The 23902-nt window shown below is 45.9% G+C and overlaps 1 protein-coding gene across 1 annotated transcript in view; it reads right to left on the reverse strand.

Moving 5' to 3' along the window:
* Window positions 1–1356: 1356 nt before the first annotated feature.
* LOC123765083 (uncharacterized) overlaps window positions 1357–23902 on the reverse strand; it is a 32937-nt gene continuing 10391 nt past the window's right edge. Inside the window, 5 exon segments of the mRNA XM_069333520.1 lie at window positions 1357–5241; window positions 6595–6748; window positions 7098–7199; window positions 7509–7661; window positions 8020–8149. Of these exon segments, the coding sequence (XP_069189621.1) occupies window positions 5089–5241; window positions 6595–6748; window positions 7098–7199; window positions 7509–7661; window positions 8020–8149 (692 nt within the window). The 3' untranslated portion in view covers window positions 1357–5088.

A 23902-nucleotide genomic window follows, 5' to 3' on the forward strand; every position in this document is an offset into this window, starting at 1 on the left:
CATATTAGTAATTACCCTCAACTGGTCAACGGACTGTGTTGTCACGATTGAATTATTTTTTCCAGTAAATTATGTCTACTTTCCACACACATATACAGTGCACTGGAAAGTTACTTTTGTCCTGAACTATGGTCAGCTCTCTTAACGTGCACTTAGTGGTTGGTGAGGGCGCCGCTGTGGTGGCCTTAGGGACCCTCTAGAGCAGTCAGTCTCAGACATTTTTGCTTGGGACTTGAAATATTTTGCTAAGAGACAACGTTATTAAAATCCAAGGCTCAAGACTTTTCAACACTCTTCCTCTACACATAAGGGGCATAACTGGCAGGCCTCTCACGGTGTTAAAGAGAGAACTCCATCAACACCTCCAAGGGATACCTGATCAACCAGGCTGTGATTCATAGGTCAAGCTGCGAGCAGCCGCGTCCAACAGCCTGGTTGACAATACAAACCAGTAATCCTGGTCAGACACCGGGCCTCGGGGAAGTTGACCCTCACAAGGTAGCCACAAGGTAAGTAGGCAGGCTTCGCTTCTTGCAGGTCGGCGTTCAAGCCCCGATGTTCCAAGTGGCTGGGTACCATTCCTTCCCTTCGCCCTATCCCAGATCCTTGTCGTCATGTTCCCTTTCTAAGTGATATATAGGCATACTGGCTTAACGCTTTCTCCTCATAATTACCTCACCTTCTTATAGTCTCTTGCAATTATTCGTAAGTTAACTTACTGAATGGAAGATCAGAGACAGTTACTGTTAAATCAAACAAGAAAAGGTAAGATATGGCGAGATTACGATATAAGACGCATTTAAATTCCTTTAGACGGATAATCTGTGTTTTAACCCTTATTTCTGAGGCCGGATGTGCAAGAAACCGGCAAGATGGGAACGAATGGGTTCTAATCTTACGTAGCAGTTAATTATCTCCCTCCCATCGCCACAGTGTTGCAAAGGGGAGGGTTTGGGGGGGGGGGGGTAGAAATAGACTAAGCTACTCTATCCCTTTGAGATGTATTTTGTTGTCTCAGTAAATGTACTTGAACTTGAAGAGTTCAAGTACTGAGACCTGAGGCCAGGTCTGAGACCTTTACTCAGGTCTCAGACCTGAGTAAATTGTCAACACCCTCCGTCATCCCGACTCTTTAAGCAAACCCAACACAACCTAACCCAACCCAACCTCACGTCGACCCAAAGTCCGTCTTGGGGTATTATAACCACTGGGTTCGGGTATGCATAAAGTCCGTGACGTCACTACCACGTCATCAATTTAATCAGAGTCGAGGTTTTAAATGTTTATCCTTATTGGTCAGAAGCTCAGGGGCCTCTGCCTCCGGTGCCAACACTCATAGGTCAGTGAAACACTTGCTGGTGCATAGGCTTTATTCCTTTCACGTTACACTCACTCTATCTACAAATAGAAATAAATAAGAATACTTACACCAAGATTATCACACACACACAGGCAGACATAGCAAGACTCCTTGTCATTTTCATCGACAAGGTTGTTTCAATAATACATTTTAAGTATGTAAATATATTTCGACTAAAATCCTAAGGATGAAAAAACAAAAATTAAAAATAATAGATATGATTCTATGAAAAAAGGGACATCTATCAGTCTTCAATAATTACTAATTACATGGAATACAAATATACTACAGTATAGTGCTAGTGAAACTTAGCAAAGATCAGAATCGCCTGAATACTAGTGACTTAAGTGTTGTCAGAAATACTACGGAACACACACAACCTACATTTTCACACACACATTACATTCATAAGAGACCGATATACAACATGTTAAATAAAAACAGGCTTGGGAATCGAGGAGAATGAACAAAAATGGTAATTTAAGTGAGAAAATACCTGACATAAACATAAATCACAGGGAGGAGGAGGAGGAGAAGGAAGTAGCGAAATGGAAAGAAGCTACAATGTATGTCCCAGAATGTCAGTTCATAACACCTACACTATTTCATATTTTCCTGAAAGATTTATTCGAAAATAAAATGTTCTTCTACATGTCAGTGCTCCGAGATGAAGTGAAAATGAGATGAACATTCAATAAAACACTCCAAGACAATTTGTATCACCTTCGAGCAACAGTAACCAACACTGGGTACTGGAATGTAGGCTCGATAAATTCAAGACAATTTAAATGCGGATAAAGAGGAATGTGGAGATCACAGTTTCAGGTGGAGGCAGCTCAGAGGTTCGGGTGAGAGGCCCTGGGAATCGACACCACGCCTAGCATACCTTCTGTGGCACATGCAAACAGGGTGACATCAGCGGCATTGGCAAAGTTGCCAAATATAAATCTAGAGAAAATCTAGCTTTGTGTTCTAGAGAAAATCTAGAACACAAAACAGCAATTACGTGAAACTAGCACTAGAGCATTTACCGTTGACATGTAAACCCCCCTCCCCCCCCCCACACACACACAAGCCTCCTTATAAAGCACAATATAATCTGAAGAAGATCCAAATATTTCTCACAAAACTAGTTCCAGAACTAAGTAGATCGGGCTAGGTTCTTAGAATCGAACCTTACCATAAAAGTAAAAAGAAAACAGAGGAGACTTGATCACAATGTAAACAATACTCAACCAGCTAGGAATAAGAGGTGCCATAGGCACAATCGGAGAACACTGTCTGAGCATCAGGGGTCCACGGCTGTTCAATACTCTCGCAGCAATATTCTTGCAAAATTATAATATATATAATATTCAATATTATATATTATAATATATAATTATACTCTATAACAATATTATAATATTCCGGCCATATTATAAATATTGCCGGAACAGAGGCGGACTTCTTCAAGAACCAATTAGACAAGTTTTTGCAAAGATTGCTGGACCAACCAGGCTGTAGTGGATATGTGGACCGGCGGGCCGCTCCAATCAACAACTTGTTAAACCAACTTAACCCAAGTCGAGCCTGGCCCCAAGCCGGGCTCGGGGAGTAGAAGAACTCCCGAAACCTTCTCCAGGTATGTTCCAGGTATACTCAAGACAGGACGAACAAGGAGAGTGTGCAGTGTGAATGGAAACCAAACGAAACGCTACAGAAGAAAGCGAAATACAATTCAATTCCGGAGACACTAGAAAGCATCTCCTTCTTGCACGAGTACTGTGTGGAATGAACTGAGGGATGGAGGTCCAACTCCAGTCAAGATTAGATAGGACGAGGCGCAACAGATCCTAGAGTTACCGAAGCCACTGACGGTTGAGCGGCGGGACCAAAGCGCTCAACCCTTGCAAGCACAACTAGATGAGTACAACTAGGTGAGTAACCTAAACGGCCACGAGTCATTAAACTACACGACCGATGGGTTAAGGCAGAGCCAGGAGCTGGAGCTCAATAACCACAAGCAAAACTTCACATGCGCACACACACATACACATACATACACCCAACTCGCTCACACACACATACACATACATACACCCAACTCACTCACACACACACATACTCACTATATCTCACTTGCCAGTGTTAGGTAAGTACACAGACCCCATCTCCTTCCACACACACAAGTACTGTGATCCTCACCTCTATGTATATATATCACAAGTGTTATGGAAGAACCTCCGACTGTAGAATCAGTTCTACTCGCTCTATGTCTTCTCGTGCGTAGACAGGTAGAGAAATTTGCGCAGAGCAAAGAATTTACAAAATATATTTGAGACGACCGGAATAAAACTAGAAGAACTGAAAATGCAACTGGTCATTTTCAGACTTGTATATTCGTCTCTATTAATACGAGAATATTCAACTGGAAGCGCACAACTGGAGTTGTACATACAACTGGAGGCTCGTAAATGATAATATATCAATTATCTTCACTGTTAAGAATCGAGTACAAATAATTCCTAGAAATCACCTTCACTGAATAAGATTGATCTCGTGTCTTAATATTCTCCGAATCATATCAAGGGCCTGAGAAGCCTCGACACGATGAATCGATGGTAACTGGAAATTTTACAGCAAAACTGATTCACTCTTTCCAGATTGAAGTTTGACTCGGACTAATACTGTAATGAAAGACAATTCAGAACACGACAAGGATAGTGCTGTACAAAGTTTGACGACATGGCTAGGTGTGTGTAAAATTTATCGTCTATAGACGACCAATGGTGCGGTGGTCACGGTACAGTGAACGTTTGGGGGTGATCCTGGGAGTCATGGGTTCGAATCCTGGCCGGGTCATTTAGTTCTTATTGATCTATAGCTTGCGTGTTCCTGCAGCTTTTTTGTCACACACACACACACACACACACACACACACACACACACACACGCACACACACACACATATATATATATATATATATATATATATATATATATATATATATATATATATATATATATATATATATATATATATATATATATATATATATATATATAATGTTTATATCAAATATTATAATATTCAGATATCATATTCGTAGGCAATATATTCTTTGGGTCAATGCCAGGGGGAAACCGTACTGGTTTTCACTTAGTGGCAAGCGAAGAAAGACACAATATACATGAAAACAATTCCAAAGTACACAGCGAATATTCCCATCAATATTGCACAGACTAAGTGATTATTACTTTTACAATTTAAAATATATTTAGGAACCAGGTACCCAAATGAAACTTCCAGCGTGGCCAAAAATAGCGTTATAAGCTTCTTCAAGACAATGTTCAGTAGCATAATATGGATATGTAAATCACAGGACGTCTCACTCGTTTTCAAATGTCCTTTCGTAAGCTTGTCGTACCATCACGCTTTAAAAACCACGACGAAAATTGCCGGAAAGCGTCACTTTACGATGATCTCGTTTGCACTGTCTTGCAAGCTGTAGCTGTCCTCGCGTTCTCGACGTCTTAGCGAGGCCACAAAAGCCAGCTGCACCGCGGAAGACTATGAATGACTATTAACATATTCTTGGAACTCTTAAGTAGGAGCCACGAGAACCAGACTCTTAACTCTTATCATTCGTCGTTTATTAACTCGACACCACAATTCTCACATATTATTTCTTATTTGACAGCGAATCTTTGTACAATATTTTATCGGCGTGTAAGTTTCCAGGTGGTTACTGGAGGTCTCTGGATATAGTGGCGCTGGAGCAGAGGTCGACGGTGCTCAGGGGGACGATGACGGAGCCCACTGCCTTCTCGCCATTCTGCGGGTGTCGGTCGTACAGTGTCAGCCTCAGTAGGTACTGTGTCACCTCCTCGTCACCCACCTGAAACACACGTACAGTTGGTTACAGCAGACACTAGTAATGGTATTAATGGGGGTCATTCTTGGGGGGGTGTCATTCTATTGGTGGGATATCAAACTGGGTTTAAGACATGGGTATTTCAAAGAAGACAGTGGGTTATCTTGAGGTTATCTTGAGGTTATGTTGAGATGATTTCGGGGTTTTTATAGTGTCCCCGCGGCCCGGTCTTCGACCAGGCCTCCACCCCCAGGAAGCAGCCCGTGACAGCTGACTAACTCCCAGGTACATATTTACTGCTAGGTAACAGGGGCATTCAGGGTGAAAGAAACTTTGCCCATTTGTTTCTGCCTCGTGCGGGAATCGAACCCGCGCCACAGAATTACGAGTCCTGCGCGCTATCCACCAGGCTACGAGGCCACAATACTTGGGTTGCATGGGTTACATGGGTTAGAATACGTGGCGCAAGTAAATCAGATGTGTAATTAAGAACGTCAACACAAAGCAGAACTCGAAACAATGGCTACAGTTAATATAAGTTTAGAATAGGAAAATATCTTAGTAAAGACTAAAGGTTAAGAAATGGGGTTGTATAGAACCATGGAATTATAGATGGAGGTTTGTTGTTTTTTTCATGTGAAGGTTAGACATATTATTGACTCGAAAGATAGAACAGTTGTGAAAACTGAAGTAATATTTGCACAAAAATTGCATAGGGTCGTTTCAAAGTGTTTGTTATGGGCAGTGTGAGTTCCTTGTCGTCTTTATAGACAATGTGACTCCTTGAAGGGAGCCGGTCGACCGAGCGGACAGCACGCTGGACTGTGATCCTGTGGTCCCGGGTTCGATCCCAGGCGCCGGCGAGAAACAATGGGCAGAGTTTCTTTCATCCTATGCCCCTGTTACCTAGCAGTAAATAGATACCTGGGTGTTAGTCAGCTGTCATGGGCTGCTTCCTGGGGGTGGAGGCCTGGTCGAGGACCGGGCCGCGTGGACACTAAAGCCCCGAAATCATCTCAAGATTGTGGTCGTTAGAAACAGTGTATAACACCCCTTGTGTCCATTATGAACCAAGCAACCTCTAGTGACCGCTATAGGCAATGTAGCCCCCCGGGGCTGTTTTAATCAGTGCAGAAACTCATAACCGTTATATTCACGGATTCGTTATGGACACTGTAGACCCCCTTATGACCGTTATACGAAGTGGAGTTCCAGGGTGATGGAGCTTTGCAAATAGTGCATCCCCAAGATGATTAGTGGAGGGGGGGTTAGTCCTGCAACCAGACCCTGGTTGCAGGCCTATTCAACCTCCAGATCTGGTGGAGCAAGAGTTGGAAACAAAAAGCCTGGACATTAAAGCGTGCTTGAGAAGCGTACCTTGAATCTGAAGGTTTGGTTGAAAACTGGCGCCGAGCTGGCCCTCCTGGTGCCAGTCTTGGTGGAGCCCTTGACCATGTTCATGGGGGTGAGGACACACGCCTCCACCCACACGTCCCCCGGGTTGGTGCTCGAACCCCGCCCCTTGGTGTATCTGCAGGAGAAATGTTCACCACCTCTGGTTAAGATGCCAAGACACACCTATGTGCATAGGGAAGAATTTGGGTGCAACCTCAAAATGGGGGAGTTTGGATATGCTTTTGTCTTGGATCCCTACTTGATTCGTGTTACACACTCTCTCTCTCTCTCTCTCTCTCTCTCTCTCTCTCTCTCTCTCTCTCTCTCTCTCTCTCTCTCTCTCTCTCTCTCTCTCTCTCTCTCTCTCTCTCTTTCTCTCTCTCTCTCTCTCTCTCTCTCTCTCTCTCTCTCTCTCTCTCTCTCTCTCTCTCTCTCTCTCTCTCTCTCTCTCTCTCTCTCTCTCTCTCTCTCTCTCTCTCTCTCACCTGGCATGAAGTATTCGAAGCACCAAAGTGGACTCGACGTAATCATAGTAGACAGAGAACCAGAGGCGTCCAAGGCTGTTGGTTGACTGTGGAGGCTCCATGCTGTGGAAACACACCCCAGATCAGCACACCATTCCAAATCCTTAAATAAACTTCCAAAAAACACGTCTCCATCCTAAACCTCCAATAACAAGCATTGACATATTCATTTAAGAGCACGTTGTTCATCTTATCAGTATGAAGAAAAGACCACTTTTTTTCTTATCTAAATTCGTCATTTCTGTGTACATAAAAAGGCCATTATGTTTTGATATGTACAAAAAAAGGTTATATATTTTCATACGTTTAAAAAAAAGTCTTTTATATTTTTAAAAGGACATAAAAGGAGGTTTTAAGCTGTTATATACTTACGTGAGAAAGGAAGGCGGGAGGTGGTCCTCATGCCTCTCATGGTGCGCCGACAAGGTGAGGCTTGTGAGGGCGTGCAGGAGCGCCGGCGGGAGCAGGGAGAGGGGGTTGGGGTGGTAGTGGGAAGAGCCGGCAGCCTCGTAGGTCGTCTGCGGCCTACGGAGGAACACAACACTCATCACAATCATCACAAGACAGGTGGAGACAGCATTAGTGGGTAGACACAATCATAAGAACACATACGAAGACAGCATTAGTGGGTGAACATCACTTAATGGCGTACACGAACCCTCTCCACCATTAAGAACTGATAAGGCATATATTTTATATAGTCCAAGACGTAATTAATCAAGATAATTAACACAATTTCTTAACTATATATAACTGTACATCTCTAAAGTGAGAAAAGATGCACTATAGGACTCTGACGTCAGTTGTCTCAGGTGCATCAGAAGATGTCTCTAAACCAACAGAGTTTGACCTGAAAAACGTTGTGTTGGAGTTGGTAACTTACTTAACAACATCACCGTCTTGTTCAACCTTGCGTTCTAGTCTCTGGCGTCGGACCTTTTGAATAAAGAAGATGAGGCAGATGAACACGAGGAAGACCGTGCAGATCCCCACCAGGATCAGGGCCGTGGCTCCTGTAGGCACGAATACACAGAATTAATATAAGACAAAATACTGAGCATTTGTAATTAATATTTTGTTTAAAGGATTAACATACACGGGACAAAATTAGTGATCAGCGACATGGGATGATAAATGATTGAAACTGGTGAGGTTTTATAATTAATAGATATTAAATATTGTCCCGGGTTCAAAGTGAGAACTTAGAGCCTTTAGTAGACAGTCAACTCCTCAGAGGAAAATAATAAAATGGGCAAAATTTTTACGTGTTCTGGATACGTCTAGAGATTTTGGACTTTTAACGTGTCAGGTTTGATGTAAACAACGCCAACTTCACACAATATATATATCACTTTTTTTTGGTGGGGAGTGCTTCTTATTCACGCACACACACACACATACTAGTGTGTGTGTGTGTGTGTGTGTGTGTGTGTGTGTGTGTGTGTGTGTGTGTGTGTGTGTGTGTGTGTGTGTGTGTGTGTGTGTGTGAAAAAAATCCGTTGATTGACAGTTGAGAGGCGGCCCCAAACACAACATTGCTCCACCTCCGCCAGTACATCTAGTTAAGTACAACTAGGTGAGTAAAGTGTGAAGTTGCACAGATAAGTGCAATGTCGTGAGAATGGGGAGAGGAGTAATGAGAGCGGAGAAACACTGCAAGATGCAAGGGACAAATACACCGAGGTTATTGTAAGAAAATGTCCTGGAAGTTAAGAAGTTTAACATAACGGGTGAGATATGGCTCGGGGCGCGCATGCGCCAAGCTCCCCAACACCACTACAAACAAACCAGAAGTTGTTAAACACACGGAGCAAACTCTTACTGAAGCGACCATACAAGTCATAAATACTCATACTCCGCCTAAGTAAAACAGAAACAAGTAACACTTGGTTCAATAAGGATCCATATCCTCAATGTTCTTCCAGAACAGCCTGGCAATCTGTCTCGGTATTACCTTTGCACGAATGTAATGAACATTACATTCGTGCACAATACCAAACATCACAATTATTGCCTCCATACACTAACACCTCTTTTTCCTTTCAAACCAAATCAGCTTCATAAGTAGAAGGTTTTCAGAGAAATATAAAATCTTATGATAGGAAGTCTCTCTTAACTTTTCTTCTATTTATAATTAATGCAACCGGACGAGAGAGTTTAGGCTGGCGAACACCACAAACATCAGCTGTTGGAACCAAACAAAACACAGTCGTGGCGGGTTTACGTGGCCTCAGGCAAGAGTCCCACCACTCAATGTGTACAGGCGTGAGCAGTGTTTTCAAACACGGGAAGTTTCAAACGTAATTGGAAACAGAAGACTTTCCGGAGTGTTTCAAAAGCAATGGGGACAACATTGTAGTGGTGATCAAGTTCTGTGGACTTACGGGATTTGGTTGATTCCCTGTGAGTGGCAGCGCCACCTGGTTGTGTGCAACACTAAAGTCAGTGTAGGTGTTAGCCAGGGTTGATACACACGTGTAGTCCCATAAAAAGTGCATGCCATTCTTCCAGGGGTTCACTGTGATACCATCTGGGCGACCATTTAAGGCAGCAGAGTTACGGGGCGTTAGGTAACGGGGCTCTCTCTCAGCTGGGCATCCAGCTGTGGTGAGGCTCCTCTTGATGATGTCGTTAACTTCACTGTGCCTCGAGTGTCATCCCACCTGTGCTTTGGAAGAGTAGGCCATGGTGGCCGGACCTGTCGGCCACCACCTCGCCGCAAATACACCTATATCTGGTGAAGATTGGGAAAGCAATTCGGAGGGCGTGTTGTGTGAGACGTGTGCCAGTTGCCGACATTGGGGGTTGCTAACAGGAAGTCCCCTGCATGTGGGGCTGCTACTGGTGCGAGGCGAACAATGTCGTGTTGTTTTGTTGCGGCACCCACGCACTCTGCAGCAGCTTGATTTGCGTTGCTGTTCAAACCCCGACACCCCTCATATATATATATATATATATATATATATATATATATATATATATATATATATATATATATATATATATATATATATATACATATATATATATATATATATATATATATATATATATATATATATATATATATATATATATATATATATATATATATATATATATACTCAGTACTTATTTTAATGTGGTAAAGGAAATGCACGGGTCGACTCCAAGCGATTGTGTTTTGAAGAGTTGGGAGCCCCCAGAATGCCAATCTACCATCAGAAAATGAAATTAACTTGTCAGTAGCTCAGTGCTGAAACTCTATGGACTCAGCACCACACATTTCCTTTCCACTAACTTCATGCAGGGTGCCTTGAGGGCTGACCTCTATTAAGTGCAGGCAATGGGGCCCACCTATGTCAATCCTCTCACCCTCACCATTCACCCGACAAAGTTTAACGGGACTAGCCCCAAGTGTCTGGTATTCTACCTTGTACAGACAATCAGAGAGATATCCTACTTTATAACTAAAAATATGTTACTTTAATAATAAAAGCGTGAACATCATGGTGTGGTTAAAGCCACCATTAAGCGTGACTGAGGTCAAGCCAGACAAAGCCCTCCTCGGGCGTTATTACCCCATCACGGTCGGAGCTGCTGGCCAATGAAAGTTAGTGGGAACTGCATGAGCAGCCCCAGGCTCGCCACACCCTAGACCAGGCTCGCCACACCCTAGACGAGGCTCGCCACACCCTAGACGAGGCTCGCCACACCCTAGACGAGGCTCGCCACACCCTAGACGAGGCTCACCACACCCTAGACAAGGCTCGCCACACCCTAGACAAGGCTCGCCACACCCTAGGTGAGGCTCGCCACACCCTAGACGAGGCTCGCCACACCCTAGGTGAGGCTCGCCACACCCTAGGTGAGGCTCGCCACAACCTAGACGAGGCTCACCATACCCTAGACAAGGCTCGCCACACCCTAGACAAGGCTCGCCACACCCTAGGTGAGGCTCGCCACACCCTAGGTGAGGCTCGCCACACCCTAGACGAGGCTCGCCACAACCTAGACGAGGCTCGCCACACCCTAGACAAGGCTCGCCACACCCTAGACAAGGCTCGCCACACCCTAGACGAGGCTCACCACACCCTAGACAAGGCTCGCCACACCCTAGACGAGGCTCGCCACAACCTAGACGAGGCTCGCCACACCCTAGACGAGGCTCGCCACACCCTAGACGAGGCTCGCCACACCCTAGACAAGGCTCGCCACACCCTAGACGAGGCTCGCCACACCCTAGACGAGGCTCGCCACACCCTAGACAAGGCTCGCCACACCCTAGGTGAGGCTAGCCACAACCTAGACGAGGCTCACCATACCCTAGACAAGGCTCGCCACACCCTAGACGAGGCTCGCCACACCCTAGGTGAGGCTCGCCACACCCTAGACGAGGCTCGCCACACCCTAGACGAGGCTCGCCACACCCTAGACGAGGCTCGCCACACCCTAGACCAGGCTCGCCACACCCTAGACGAGGCTCGCTACACCCTAGGTGAGGCTCGCCACAACCTAGACGAGGCTCACCACACCCTAGACGAGGCTCGCCACACCCTTGGTGAGGCTCGCCACACCCTAGACAAGGCTCGCCACACCCTAGGTGAGGCTCGCCACACCCTAGACAAGGCTCGCCACACCCTAGACGAGGCTCGCCACACCCTAGACGAGGCTCGCCACACCCTAGACAAGGCTCGCCACACCCTAGACGAGGCTCGCCACACCCTAGACAAGGCTGGCCACACCCTAGACGAGGCTCGCCACACCCTAGGTGAGGCTCGCCACACCCTAGACAAGGCTCGCCACACCCTAGACGAGGCTCGCCACACCCTAGACGAGGCTCGCCACAACCTAGACAAGGCTCGCCACACCCTAGACGAGGCTCGCCACACCCTAGACAAGGCTCGCCACACCCTAGACGAGGCTCGCCACAACCTAGACAAGGCTCGCCACACCCTAGACGAGGCTCGCCACAACCTAGACAAGGCTCGCCACACCCTAGACGAGGCTCGCCACAACCTAGACAAGGCTCGCCACACCCTAGACGAGGCTCGCCACACCCTAGACGAGGCTCGCCACACCCTAGATGAGGCTCCCTACACCCTAGACGAGGCTCGCCACACCCTAGACGAGGCTCGCCACACCCTAGACGAGGCTCGCCACACCCTAGACGAGGCTCACCACACCCTAGACGAGGCTCGCCACACCCTAGACGAGGCTCGCCACACCCTAGACGAGGCTCGCCACACCCTAGACAAGGCTCGCCACACCCTAGACCAGGCTCGCCACACCCTAGACGAGGCTCGCCACACCCTAGACGAGGCTCGCCACACCCTAGACGAGGCTCGCCACACCCTAGACGAGGCTCGCCACACCCTAGACGAGGCTCGCCACACCCTAGACAAGGCTCGCCACACCCTAGGTGAGGCTCGCCACAACCTAGACGAGGCTCACCACACCCTAGACGAGGCTCGCCACACACCTGGTGAGGCTCGCCACACCCTAGACAAGGCTCGCCACACCCTAGGTGAGGCTCGCCACACCCTAGACAAGGCTCGCCACACCCTAGACGAGGCTCGCCACACCCTAGACGAGGCTCGCCACACCCTAGACAAGGCTCGCCACACCCTAGACGAGGCTCGCCACACCCTAGACAAGGCTCGCCACACCCTAGACGAGGCTCGCCACACCCTAGGTGAGGCTCGCCACACCCTAGACAAGGCTCGCCACACCCTAGACGAGGCTCGCCACACCCTAGACGAGGCTCGCCACAACCTAGACAAGGCTCGCCACACCCTAGACGAGGCTCGCCACACCCTAGACCAGGCTCGCCACACCCTAGACGATGCTCGCCTCACCCTAGACGAGGCTCCCTACACCCTAGACGAGGCTCCCTACACCCTAGGCATCGTCAACACCATTAATATAATCCAATCACAAGTTAACACAATTGATGCTACCATTATTCTTGCCATTTTCTATTACGTAATAATCGCTAACGTTTCAGTAGCCCCGAGAAGATGCTCCGATGGCAACAGGAGAAAGTATATTTTAGGTAGGAAATTCCCCGGGTGGTATTTCCTCTTTTTCGAGGTGACAGCGCCCTCTGCCCACACCACCTGCCTCGAGGAGCCGTAAAGGTCTGCCTCTTGAATGTTATCACAGAGGTTAAAATTTATATTGACTCGCTGTGGTGACTATTCTGGTTCTCTCTCTCTCTCTCTCTCTCTGTCTCTCTCTCTCTCTCTCTCTCTCTCTCTCTCTCTCTCTCTCTCTCTCTCTCTCTCTCTCTCTCTCTCTCTCTCTCTCTCTCTCTCTCTCTCTCTCTCTCTCTCTCTCTTTCTTTAAAGCTGGAGCGAGCAAGAAGGAATAGATGTTTGTCACAGGGTCGAGCAGCTAGCTTATCGAGGCTGTCTGTCGCAGCCGGGTGCAGGGAACTGACTAAAATCCCGTAACCCATGTTGGAGGTCACAGCCCACCTCGTCTCTTAACCTATGTTTGAAGTCACAACCCACCTCATCTCTTGACCCATGTTCGGTGGTCACAGCCCAGCTCATCTCTTGACCTATGTTGGATTAATACGAAAGTACTTGAGGAATTTCCTGTCTCATTTTCGTTCGTGGTCAGACATTGTCACATTATTCATCGTGTGTTAATTTCTTCGGGATTATACACACACACTCTCGAAAAAAAAGCTCTCATCCTGTAACTAAACTTAGGTAATTACACACACACACACGTGTGTATATATATATGTATTCTTTTCCAGCGCCTCAGTGTGGCGATACAGAGGGGAAATGCGCACTGCATCCAGGGTTCCTGCCCGCCATCTGAGGAGCTGGAGGAACTCGACAACCTATGATAACCATCTTTGTAACCCATATGTAACTCCTTTTTTGTAACAAAGTTCAAATAAAGTAAATATATATGTGTACATACAAAAGAATGGGGGTGGTAGGAGAAGATAATATTAGTGTTCAGTGAGAAACCACAAGGTCTCCTCTGAATACTTTTTATTTTCTTCTCCGAGGCTATGGGTCCCCACATTGGCACCAGAGGTGGTACCCTCACAAACTTTTATATATATATATATATATATATATATATATATATATATATATATATATATATCTATATATATATATATATCTATATATATATATATATATATATATATATATATATATATATATATATATATATATATATATATATATATATATATATAATATAACTGTATAAGTGGGGAGGAAAATCAAGTTAGATACATATTCGGTGCTAAATTATGGACACATAACTGTCTAACTGGGGAACAGGTTTCTCGTTTGAATGGGAAAGGCAGCAGGAATGGAGCGGTGGAAAAGTCTCGCATTACTGTATCTATAACCTGCCTCACAGTCATCTATATACCAGTAACTACCTCACTCTGCATTGCTATAATCTCCAGTTATGAGTGAAAACCCCAAATGAGAAAACGGAGCACAAAAGTGGGGGGGATACATTAACTTGCAACACATTGGAGAATTAAATAGTTCTGAGGAATGCAGAAGTGCTCTCAAGATACCTGGGCAGCGACGGGTCACGACCCGCAGACACCACAGAAAAACTTTATTTGTTCTGCATTCATTATTCAGCTGGATGCCGTCTGCATGGTGCATAGCGACGGTGTCTGGTGATTCTCCGAGCCTTCACTGGTTACCAGGCAGAGATAGTCCCGCCCAGCCCACCCACCCTCCCTCTCTCCACCCACATGCTCCATCAACCTCCATCTCCGCCCACACTCCACCCCCATCCACTTCCATCTCCACTATAATCATTATTATCTTCCATCTTTTGTCTCTTCATCTTTCCAATTAAACAATGATTGGAAATTAAACTGTGAGGAGAAAGCGCTAATTTAAGCCAGTAGGACACTAGCACGGGGAAGGGATGGAAGGACAGAGTAAAGGAACGCTGCCCAATCTCTTGGACCATCAGGGATCGAACGTCGACCTGCTAGAAGTGTATGACTCTGTGATATTTATACTTGACGCAATGACTGTGTGTTCTCTCTTTTATTACTCGTCTCTGGAAAAATATTAACATAGCTCATGAACAGAATTGATTCTTGGGCTGTCCTCTGCTGTTCACCGGTGGTTACATTCGCCACAACGAAGTCTCTCCTCTCACTATGACTCTCTGTCTTCTGTTGCTTAGGTACTCTCCTAGGAGACACTTCCTTTCACTCCTGCTTGCCTCACCAATTTGACAATAGTCTCGTTCGAAGTGCTGTATTGTAGGGTTCTCACAGTTCCAATATATGTAGTCTATCCAGTTTTTAATTTTAGTTTGCGATCATAAAATCCCTTAAGTTTGTGTGTCAAGATTTTTCACCCCTGAGTCCATGCTGGTGTTGTGTTGTATAGGATCTTTTGTCTCCAGATGTTCTAATAGCGTCTTGCGGGCTTCTCCATCACCTTACATCATGCTTCCTTGTGGTGATTTCGAGGATCTACGTTCCGGTGACCCGGTCTCTGACAAGAATTCTTGGTTGGTGATCTGGCCAACCAGGTTGTTGGACGCAGCGGCCTGACGGCCTAACGTTTAAATCATAACTTGGACACTGGTCTGTAGTCTATTGCTTCTAGTTTGTCTATCTTTCTCGAATAATGGTACTTCAGGGGCGGTCTTCCAAATGTTTGGTAGTTCTTTCCGAAGTGACATTTTATAAATTATAGTTAACGACAAACACAGGAATAAAAATCTTCTTTTTCATTACACATGGGAAGATGCTGGCTGATCCCACTCCGCACTTTATCTCTGGTGATCTCAGTGTGTTGCAATGATGCTTGGTCTGGCTCCATCCATCTCATTTCTGGTATTTCATCTCTATTATGAAGACCTGGGGCCAGATTCACGAAAGCACTTACGAACGTGTACATCTTTCCTCAATCTTTGACGGCTTTGGTTACATTTATTAAACAGTTTACAAGCATGAGAACTTCCCATTCAACTGTTGTTATTATTATAAACAGCGTCCTGGTGCTTCGGAGCTCATTAAATGTTTAATAATTGGAAACAAAGCCGCCATTGAAAAAAGATGTACAGGTTCGTAAGTGCTTTCGTGAATCTGGCCCCTGAATTCTCGTCTTGAGTTCCTCACACACTTTCTTGTCATTCTTCGTAAATGGGTCTTCATTCAATTCTCAATTTCCTCACCTATTCATTTACCATTATTTTCTTCGTGACTTGACTGTGGAATACCTTCGTTTGGGTCATTCCTTTAGCTTCTATGTCATTTAAAAATTAGCTCTCCGCTTGGCTAAGTTCTGAGGGAACTTATTTCTGGCCTCTGGTGCTGCTTTTTCCTCTCTGGTGGTCTATTATTTATGTAGTTTCTCAAAGATTCCGTCCTTGTGCATAATGTTTTCACATATTCTTGGTTAAACCTCGGGGTTAACTAATTCTTGTGTTATCATTCCTCTGGGTTCTGTGATCCATGATAAACTTGATAGTGAGCAGACGCACAGCTGCTCATGTGCCAGTACACAGTAATCTCGCTTTCCCACCGCAGCTCCAAAAGTGCATTTCCCTACAGTTACGTCGTTCACAGTATCAGAATCAAATCAAGTCCGGTTTTTCATCACCCTTCATTGTGTGTGTGTATGTTTTCATGGGCATGTGCTTGAGCGCTTACCTGCGTGCTTGTGTGCTGCTCTCGAGAACACTGTTAGTATACATGATATTGCAATGATATACAGTGAAGTACAACAGTATTGTCTCAGCCACGTGACAGGAGCGTGTTCCTCTGATGGTCCTCCGTAATGCTGCTGCAGCCTTGAACAGGTGTAGGTGTTGCTACTCGCGTCATAGTCAAGGAACCTGGCCATGCGTCTCCCCAGAACACACACACACACACACACACACACACACACACACACACACACACACACACACACACACGTTGGTGTGGAAGTCTTATGAATCTGTAACTCCAGATACAAATATGTTCAGAGTGCCACAGGTAGCGATAGTGTAAACCCAACCGCGGATATGAGACGTCCCAGAGAAAGAGAGAGAGAGAGAGAGAGAGAGAGAGAGAGAGAGAGAGAGAGAGAGAGAGAGAGAGAGGGAGAGAGAGGGAGAGAGAGAGAGAGAGAGAGAGAGAGAGAGAGAGAGAGAGAGAGAGAGAGAGAGAGAGAGAGAGAGAGAGGAAGAGAGAGAGAGAGACAAGAGTACTACCTTCCAGGTGAAGCAACGTCTTGGTGTGTGTGTGTAAGGAGCTTGATATCAAAATTACTCTGCTGACGTCATGACACAGAGGACACAGGCTGACGTCACGACACAGAGGACACAGGCTGACGTCACGACACAGAGGACACAGGCTGACATCACGACACAGAGGACACAGGCTGACGTCACACAGAAGACACGGGGCTGAATCACTAAGACAAAGATAATATTTGTGATTTTTCTCGTCCGTGTTACAGTAGATTCAACCAAAAATTAATATTTTCTTGGTTTCCCTTGCAAGTAAAGTTAAGAAGGGGGTAGACTCGTCCGTTGCATCGTTAACTCATTCCTTTATATACTCGGTACATGTTTTATAGAAGTTAAACTTCCTTGTGGCACCGTGCCAAGGTAGAGAGCCATCCTCCTCTGCAGACAGCAGACCTTGGCTACACACACACACACACACACACACACACACACACACACACACACACACACACACACACACACACACACACACACACACACACACACACACACACTCACACACACAGTCCCCGCTGTATAACGGTCCTCGTCATTGTGACAGTCCTCGAAATCGCTCGTCCTTCCACCGCCAGGGGTCGTGTTCACATGTCTGCTTCGAGAGGTCTGTCTGCTGGCGTTATTCCTAAATCTCACGGACTACTGCAGGACCCAACGAAGCAGATCACCTTCCAGCCTCACTCAATCTGTAGCCGTGACGCCAGGACCTATGAATGGGTCGACTCCCTATCTCACTCTGTCAGCGATGGTGACGCCACAGCCAGGAATGGGTTGTTGTGTAGATACATCTGGTCCCACCGTCCATATCGGTGGGACCAGATGGTCCCACCGTCCCACAGATCCATGTATAACATAAGGATCGAAGATACAAACCCAGTGTGGAAGGCAGAGTGAGAGGCAGGTGTGTGGACAAGTGATGGTTAGCAGGTTTAACCGAGACACAGAGAGCTAGAGAGCCCCCTCACACACCAGTCACACACCTACTAACCTCCCTCATAAACAGTCACTCGAGCAAACTCCAGCAGCTGGATATAGACGCTAATGTATTAAGTTCCTAAAAGTCCAATACGCGTTAGCAGGACATTTCAAGCCTGCTGGTGGATGACACTATACACCGTTACTACGTACATGAGGACTCTACTCATACACTCTACGTGAAGACCTGAGGAGACTTGAGAATGGTCCTGGACGGACCGAAACGTCGTCATCCCTTCACCTTCAAGTGTGGTCTAGTCAACCTGAGGAGACTTGACCTCGCTACAGTACAGGAGACAGGGAGAAACTTTTCCTCCCTTCGTTACATAAAGAAACGGGACATGGTCGCGACGTATCAGTTATTAAGAGGCATTAACAATGTAGACAAAGACGAAATGTTTCTCGTAAGAAACACATGGAGTGGACTAGGATGGAAGTAAGACACACCCGGATGAGTCGGGGTTGTCAGGAGGAATGAGTAACAAAATGAGTGACCGGAGAGTAATGACACACACACGCGCGCGCGCGCGCGCGTGGCAACTTCCGTTCAGGCGAACCTGATTTCCATCAGGAGAAAGAACCTTTCCACGTAGCCCTTCCCCCTCACTTCCCTCTCTTCATGGAAAGGTGTTGCTACCCGGCTGGCGGGCGGGTGGGCGGGCGGACGGGCGGGTGGTGCGAATATAAGGTAACGTGAGAAGGGTCCACGTCCCTCTGGCAGCTTAACGATCCAACCACCAATACTTTGAATACTCAGAATTACTGTTTCTTCCAGGCTCTCGTTGCTAGGCTGAGTCTGGCACCATCCCCAGGGGCTGGGGTGGGGGTGGGAGAGGTTGTTTGCCTTGTCAATGGAATAGGATCGAACCTGCGTCCCTGGACTCTACAGTCACATGTACTGGGAAGTTGTGCATATCATAGAAGAGGAAACATGAGGCTACGAAGGTGAGGCGATGATAAAGAACATGGCTAATTAGTGCACTAACTATACGTTAGTTAGGGGAGATATACATATATATAGACAATTGACTGCTGAGAGGCGGGACCAAAAAGTCGGACCAACGAACGTCTCAGACGCTATGGGAACAAAGGTGTATTGACCTTCCAATCGCCTGTATTTGACTGATTTTGCTATTTATCCGTGGTTGGCTTGATCAACACCGGCTTGATCAACACCGAAGTGTATGTAGGTCTGACGATGTCAACGCCATCTGTTGAGCGTACCCGACCCCATTTTCTGTTCCCCATTGGAAGGCTGTCATATTACCCTCATCTGTGTAGTTTCCTTCTTGCCATACAATTGTTACTCCTCAGAAGTGATGTGGAGGGTGCCGAGGTCGACAAGAGTCAGACACCTAGGGCAATCCTGAACTCAAAACCTGTTCCGGTGGGGAACAAGTGGGCCGAGTCGGTGGAGACTGTGATTTGTGTGTGATAATCAGTGAAGTACTAGTGACATAACTCGGGGTGGAGGCAAGCACTGCTCTGAGGCGGGCTTTCTCCTGATCTGATGTTCCAGCACTGAGCATGGCATCAGCTATTTTTCACAATTGGGCTGTATCACCCAGACTGTTTTTTGTTGGATCTATGATTGGTGCTGGGGCTGCAAGAGCATCCCACTGATTTGAACATTCAATGAGAGCAGGATCGTGTATCCCTGCTGAATCATTCAGGGGTTCTGGTAGGATATCTCTTACGAGGTCGTTCGATGCATGGGAAAGGAAAGCTTGTAGAGCAATCTGGGAGGCTGTGCGGACACCAAGGCCGCCGAATCTTACAGGAAGTGTTGCTTGCTCCCATTGAGAGTCGTTCAAGAGGAGGTTCAGGACTTTCCCCAGCATAGACCTCAGAAGGATGTCATACTCGTTTAATTTAGGGCCGCTGTAGGATGGAGAACACCTCAGAAGGAAAGTCAACTTAGGGAAGGATAGGCATCTTGTGAGGAGAAAGAGAGCATCATGGGCATCAATCTTTCAATCCAGTCTGTCCCTCCTCTTCCATAGGTTAGTGATTTTTGTATCCAAAAGCTCCTCCTATAATATATATATATATATATAATATAGGAGGAGGACTCGAGACGACCCACTGATGTGATCCGAGAATTCTTTGACTCACGTCACCCATTGTTAGTTAATACTGGTACCGAGTTTGACTACCTATCTCCCCACCACCTCCCCCGTCTACCCCAGTGTTTGAGGACCCCCTTCATATACTTCCCCCTCTCCCCCCCATCCACGGCGCCCCCATCCCCTCCCCATTCACACCGCGTTCTCCCAACCTCTCCCCCACACACCTGACTAGAGACCTTAACCCACTGGCTTCATGCGTCCTCGTGTGACCCCTCAAACTTGACCAGTTAGTCAGGTGTGTGTGTGTTCACCTATTTGAGTTCACTCACTCACCTATTTGTGCCTGCGGGATCGAGCATTGACTCTTGGATCCCGCCTTTGTAGCCATCGGTTGTTTACAGCAATGACTCCGGTCCTATTTCCCTATCATATCTAATTGTAAAATTATGAATAGAGTTGGCTTCCACAACCTGCTCCTTAAGTGCATTCCATTTTCCACTACTCGCACGCTCTAAGAAAACTTCCTAAGATCTCTGTGACTCATCTGAGTTTCCAGCTGCGTGTTGATTTGGTCACTTCGTGTCCTCTGATCCGTTTTGTAAAAGTTAAATCTCTATATGTCAAGGTGAGTGTAAGATGTCGTATTTTAGGTGTGAGAGTGAACTGCGTTATTGGCTTCAAGGGTGGGTGTGTCTGTGTGTATATACGTATATATACATTCAGTATACTGAATCTTGCGTCACTGGTGTAGCGACGAATGAGACGGACATATTGACGTCGTGTAAGATATCAATATAATTCAAAGACACTGATGGATAAGCAGAAAAAATTAAAGGGATTTTTGACCATCCACGTTATCAGTCGACAGATGGTTAAAAATCTGGAACTGAAGCTCAACCCCAGTAAACACAGTTTGTTTTTCAATTGTGCGCACGCACACACACACACACACACACACACACACACACACACACACACTCACAAATCATACTTTATACCACATCTACTCCATCCCTCATAATTATCCCTCACAATTTAGATATCATAATAATGCTGGTGTCCCCGAGATCTGGTTCAGAGACTCACAATACAGGTATATTCTCCCCCCGGAAGTGAAAGTTAAGAGCCAGAGTCATTTGTGGGTCTCTTGCTTCAGAGGGGAAACTGGTTTAAGTATAATTTTGATTTAGATAGTTACCTTGAAGGTGACGCCTTCTCCTTTGAAGTGCTGACAATGGTTAATAGTATTACTTGGTTTCAAGTATCATTTTGTCTATAAGGTTTCATTTTTCATATCAGTTTTATTTTGTCTGTAAGTTTGTTTGGTTTTATTTAATAAGATGTGTCTTAGAGTGGGATTCAATCCCACTGGGATAACTTTTAAGAACCATTGTTATGGTAACTTGCGTACCAAATACAACGTGCTATGAAACGCAAAAGGCTAAAAAAAAATCCCGTTTTTTATGTAACGGTTGTTTAGGTTAAAAGGGGGGGTTGGGTTAGGGCGTTTCTGGCTAGATTAGGACGTTCGATTCTGTACGTTGTGGAAAACCGCGAGATCAGGCTGTGAGAGCCAGGTCCACGTCGACTCAACAGTCCACTCTTCATACAGGTTGTCGTTCAATCCCCGATCGCCCAATTGGGCACCATTTCATTTTTTCCGTCCTTTTCCCAAGTCATTATCCCCTTAACCCTTCCCCAAGTACTATATAGTCGTAATGACAGAATACTTTCTCCTGAAAATTACCTTAACACAGCACTCCTTATTTTCCTCCCTTAACTTGTCAACATTGTATACTTATAACAATACTGCTAAACTCTGTATTCTCCCACCAGTCATTATACAACCTTCCATTCCAAAGTTCTCTTGAAATACCAACCAATGGAGGCCTTACAACCCGAAACATTCACTCCCGCCGACAACCTCACACAGGACAAGAGGAAAAAAACACCATTGTGCTGACAGTTTCAAAGGAAAGAGAAAATTCGATCGACGGGGCTTGCGACACAAGCTATTCGTTCGTTCCACTATTCGTTGCCTGAGCGAGTTTGTTCGTTTCCAGAGCACTGAGCGACCCAGTTAGCCTTCAGCAAAGACAATAGGCTTCGTTATCATACCTTGCCACTTTTCTCTAAATGCTCCCACGGTCGCTAGGCAACGCGTCACCGGCCATTGCGTAATCAAAGATCCTTAGCAACATTAAACTTTGAATACTTTATTATTTCCTGAAAGTGAGAGAGGTTAGAAGGAGGTTCGATTTTGAACTTGGTGTCTATGTATACACGTGTGTTGGTGCCTGTATGCTTCAGTATGTGTCCCATTGTGTCTACATCAGTACGTTATATGTGTATGCATTAAGTGCGTGTGATGTGTGTGTGTGTGTGTGTTGTTTGTGTGTGTGTGTGTGTGTGTGTGTGTGTGTGTGTGTGTGTGTGTGTGTTTGTGTGTGTTTGTGTGTGTGTGTGTGTGTGTGTGTGTGTGTGTGTGTGGGTACTGGTTTGGGCTTTCTTTAGATGTTTTGTCCGTGTGTGTGTGTGTCCGTGGCTGTGACGAAACATGCACGAACGCATGGTCTGATGTGCCTCGTCCGATAAGGCTTGCACCACTGCATCATGCGCCATTGTTCTGTTGCTTGATATTTTATACAGAACAGACAGACAGACAGACAGATAAACAGACTACAAAGACCGAGAAGAAGGAACAAATAAGATTGAAAAAAAGATGAAGGTATTCTGACTGATATAATTGATAAAATTCAGTAGACACAGTAACAAACTCACTCCCAAGTGTTTCGTCGTTGGTGATACTGACTTTTGTGCCAATCGAGACCCGGAAATTACACGCCAGGGATCCATTAACCTCCATAAAGTGCTAAAATAAAAATTGTCTCTAGTTATAGTGTAAAAAGTGTTGGATTGTGTTTCCCCACAAAACAGAGAAGGTGGATTACCACTTTCCTGGCCGGAGGTCACACGTACACACACACACACACACACACACACACCACACACACACACACCACACACACACACACACACACACACACACACACACACACACGAATAAAATAATTAGTCCACAAAAAACATATATCAGACTAATGACCAATAGTTGGAAGGACTTGTGGACACGAAGCTTGACCTTGTAAGCCTTTAGACTCGAGCATATAAACACACACACACACACATACACCACTCAATACGTGAAACACACCACACACACGCCAGCAAGCACAATGAAGCCACGAAGTGTTGGTCACGGGTGCAGACACCCCAGCAGTATTGTGCACACACACAATATGGCTCAGTTCTTCAGTAAAAGGCCACAGCAGCCGGCCAACTGTGTCTGTCACAATGTTTCACCACTAAGAAAAAAGTGCTTTGAGCTGGCGGACTTCCTGTATCGCTTCGAAGCCCCCCTGAAGCTTGATGGTGATGCCTCTATGTGCTCTCAGTTGCAACATTCGCCGATAACCAATGATTGCA

This window comes from Procambarus clarkii, chromosome 29, assembly GCF_040958095.1.
Source record: "Procambarus clarkii isolate CNS0578487 chromosome 29, FALCON_Pclarkii_2.0, whole genome shotgun sequence".
NCBI lineage: Eukaryota > Metazoa > Arthropoda > Malacostraca > Decapoda > Cambaridae > Procambarus > Procambarus clarkii.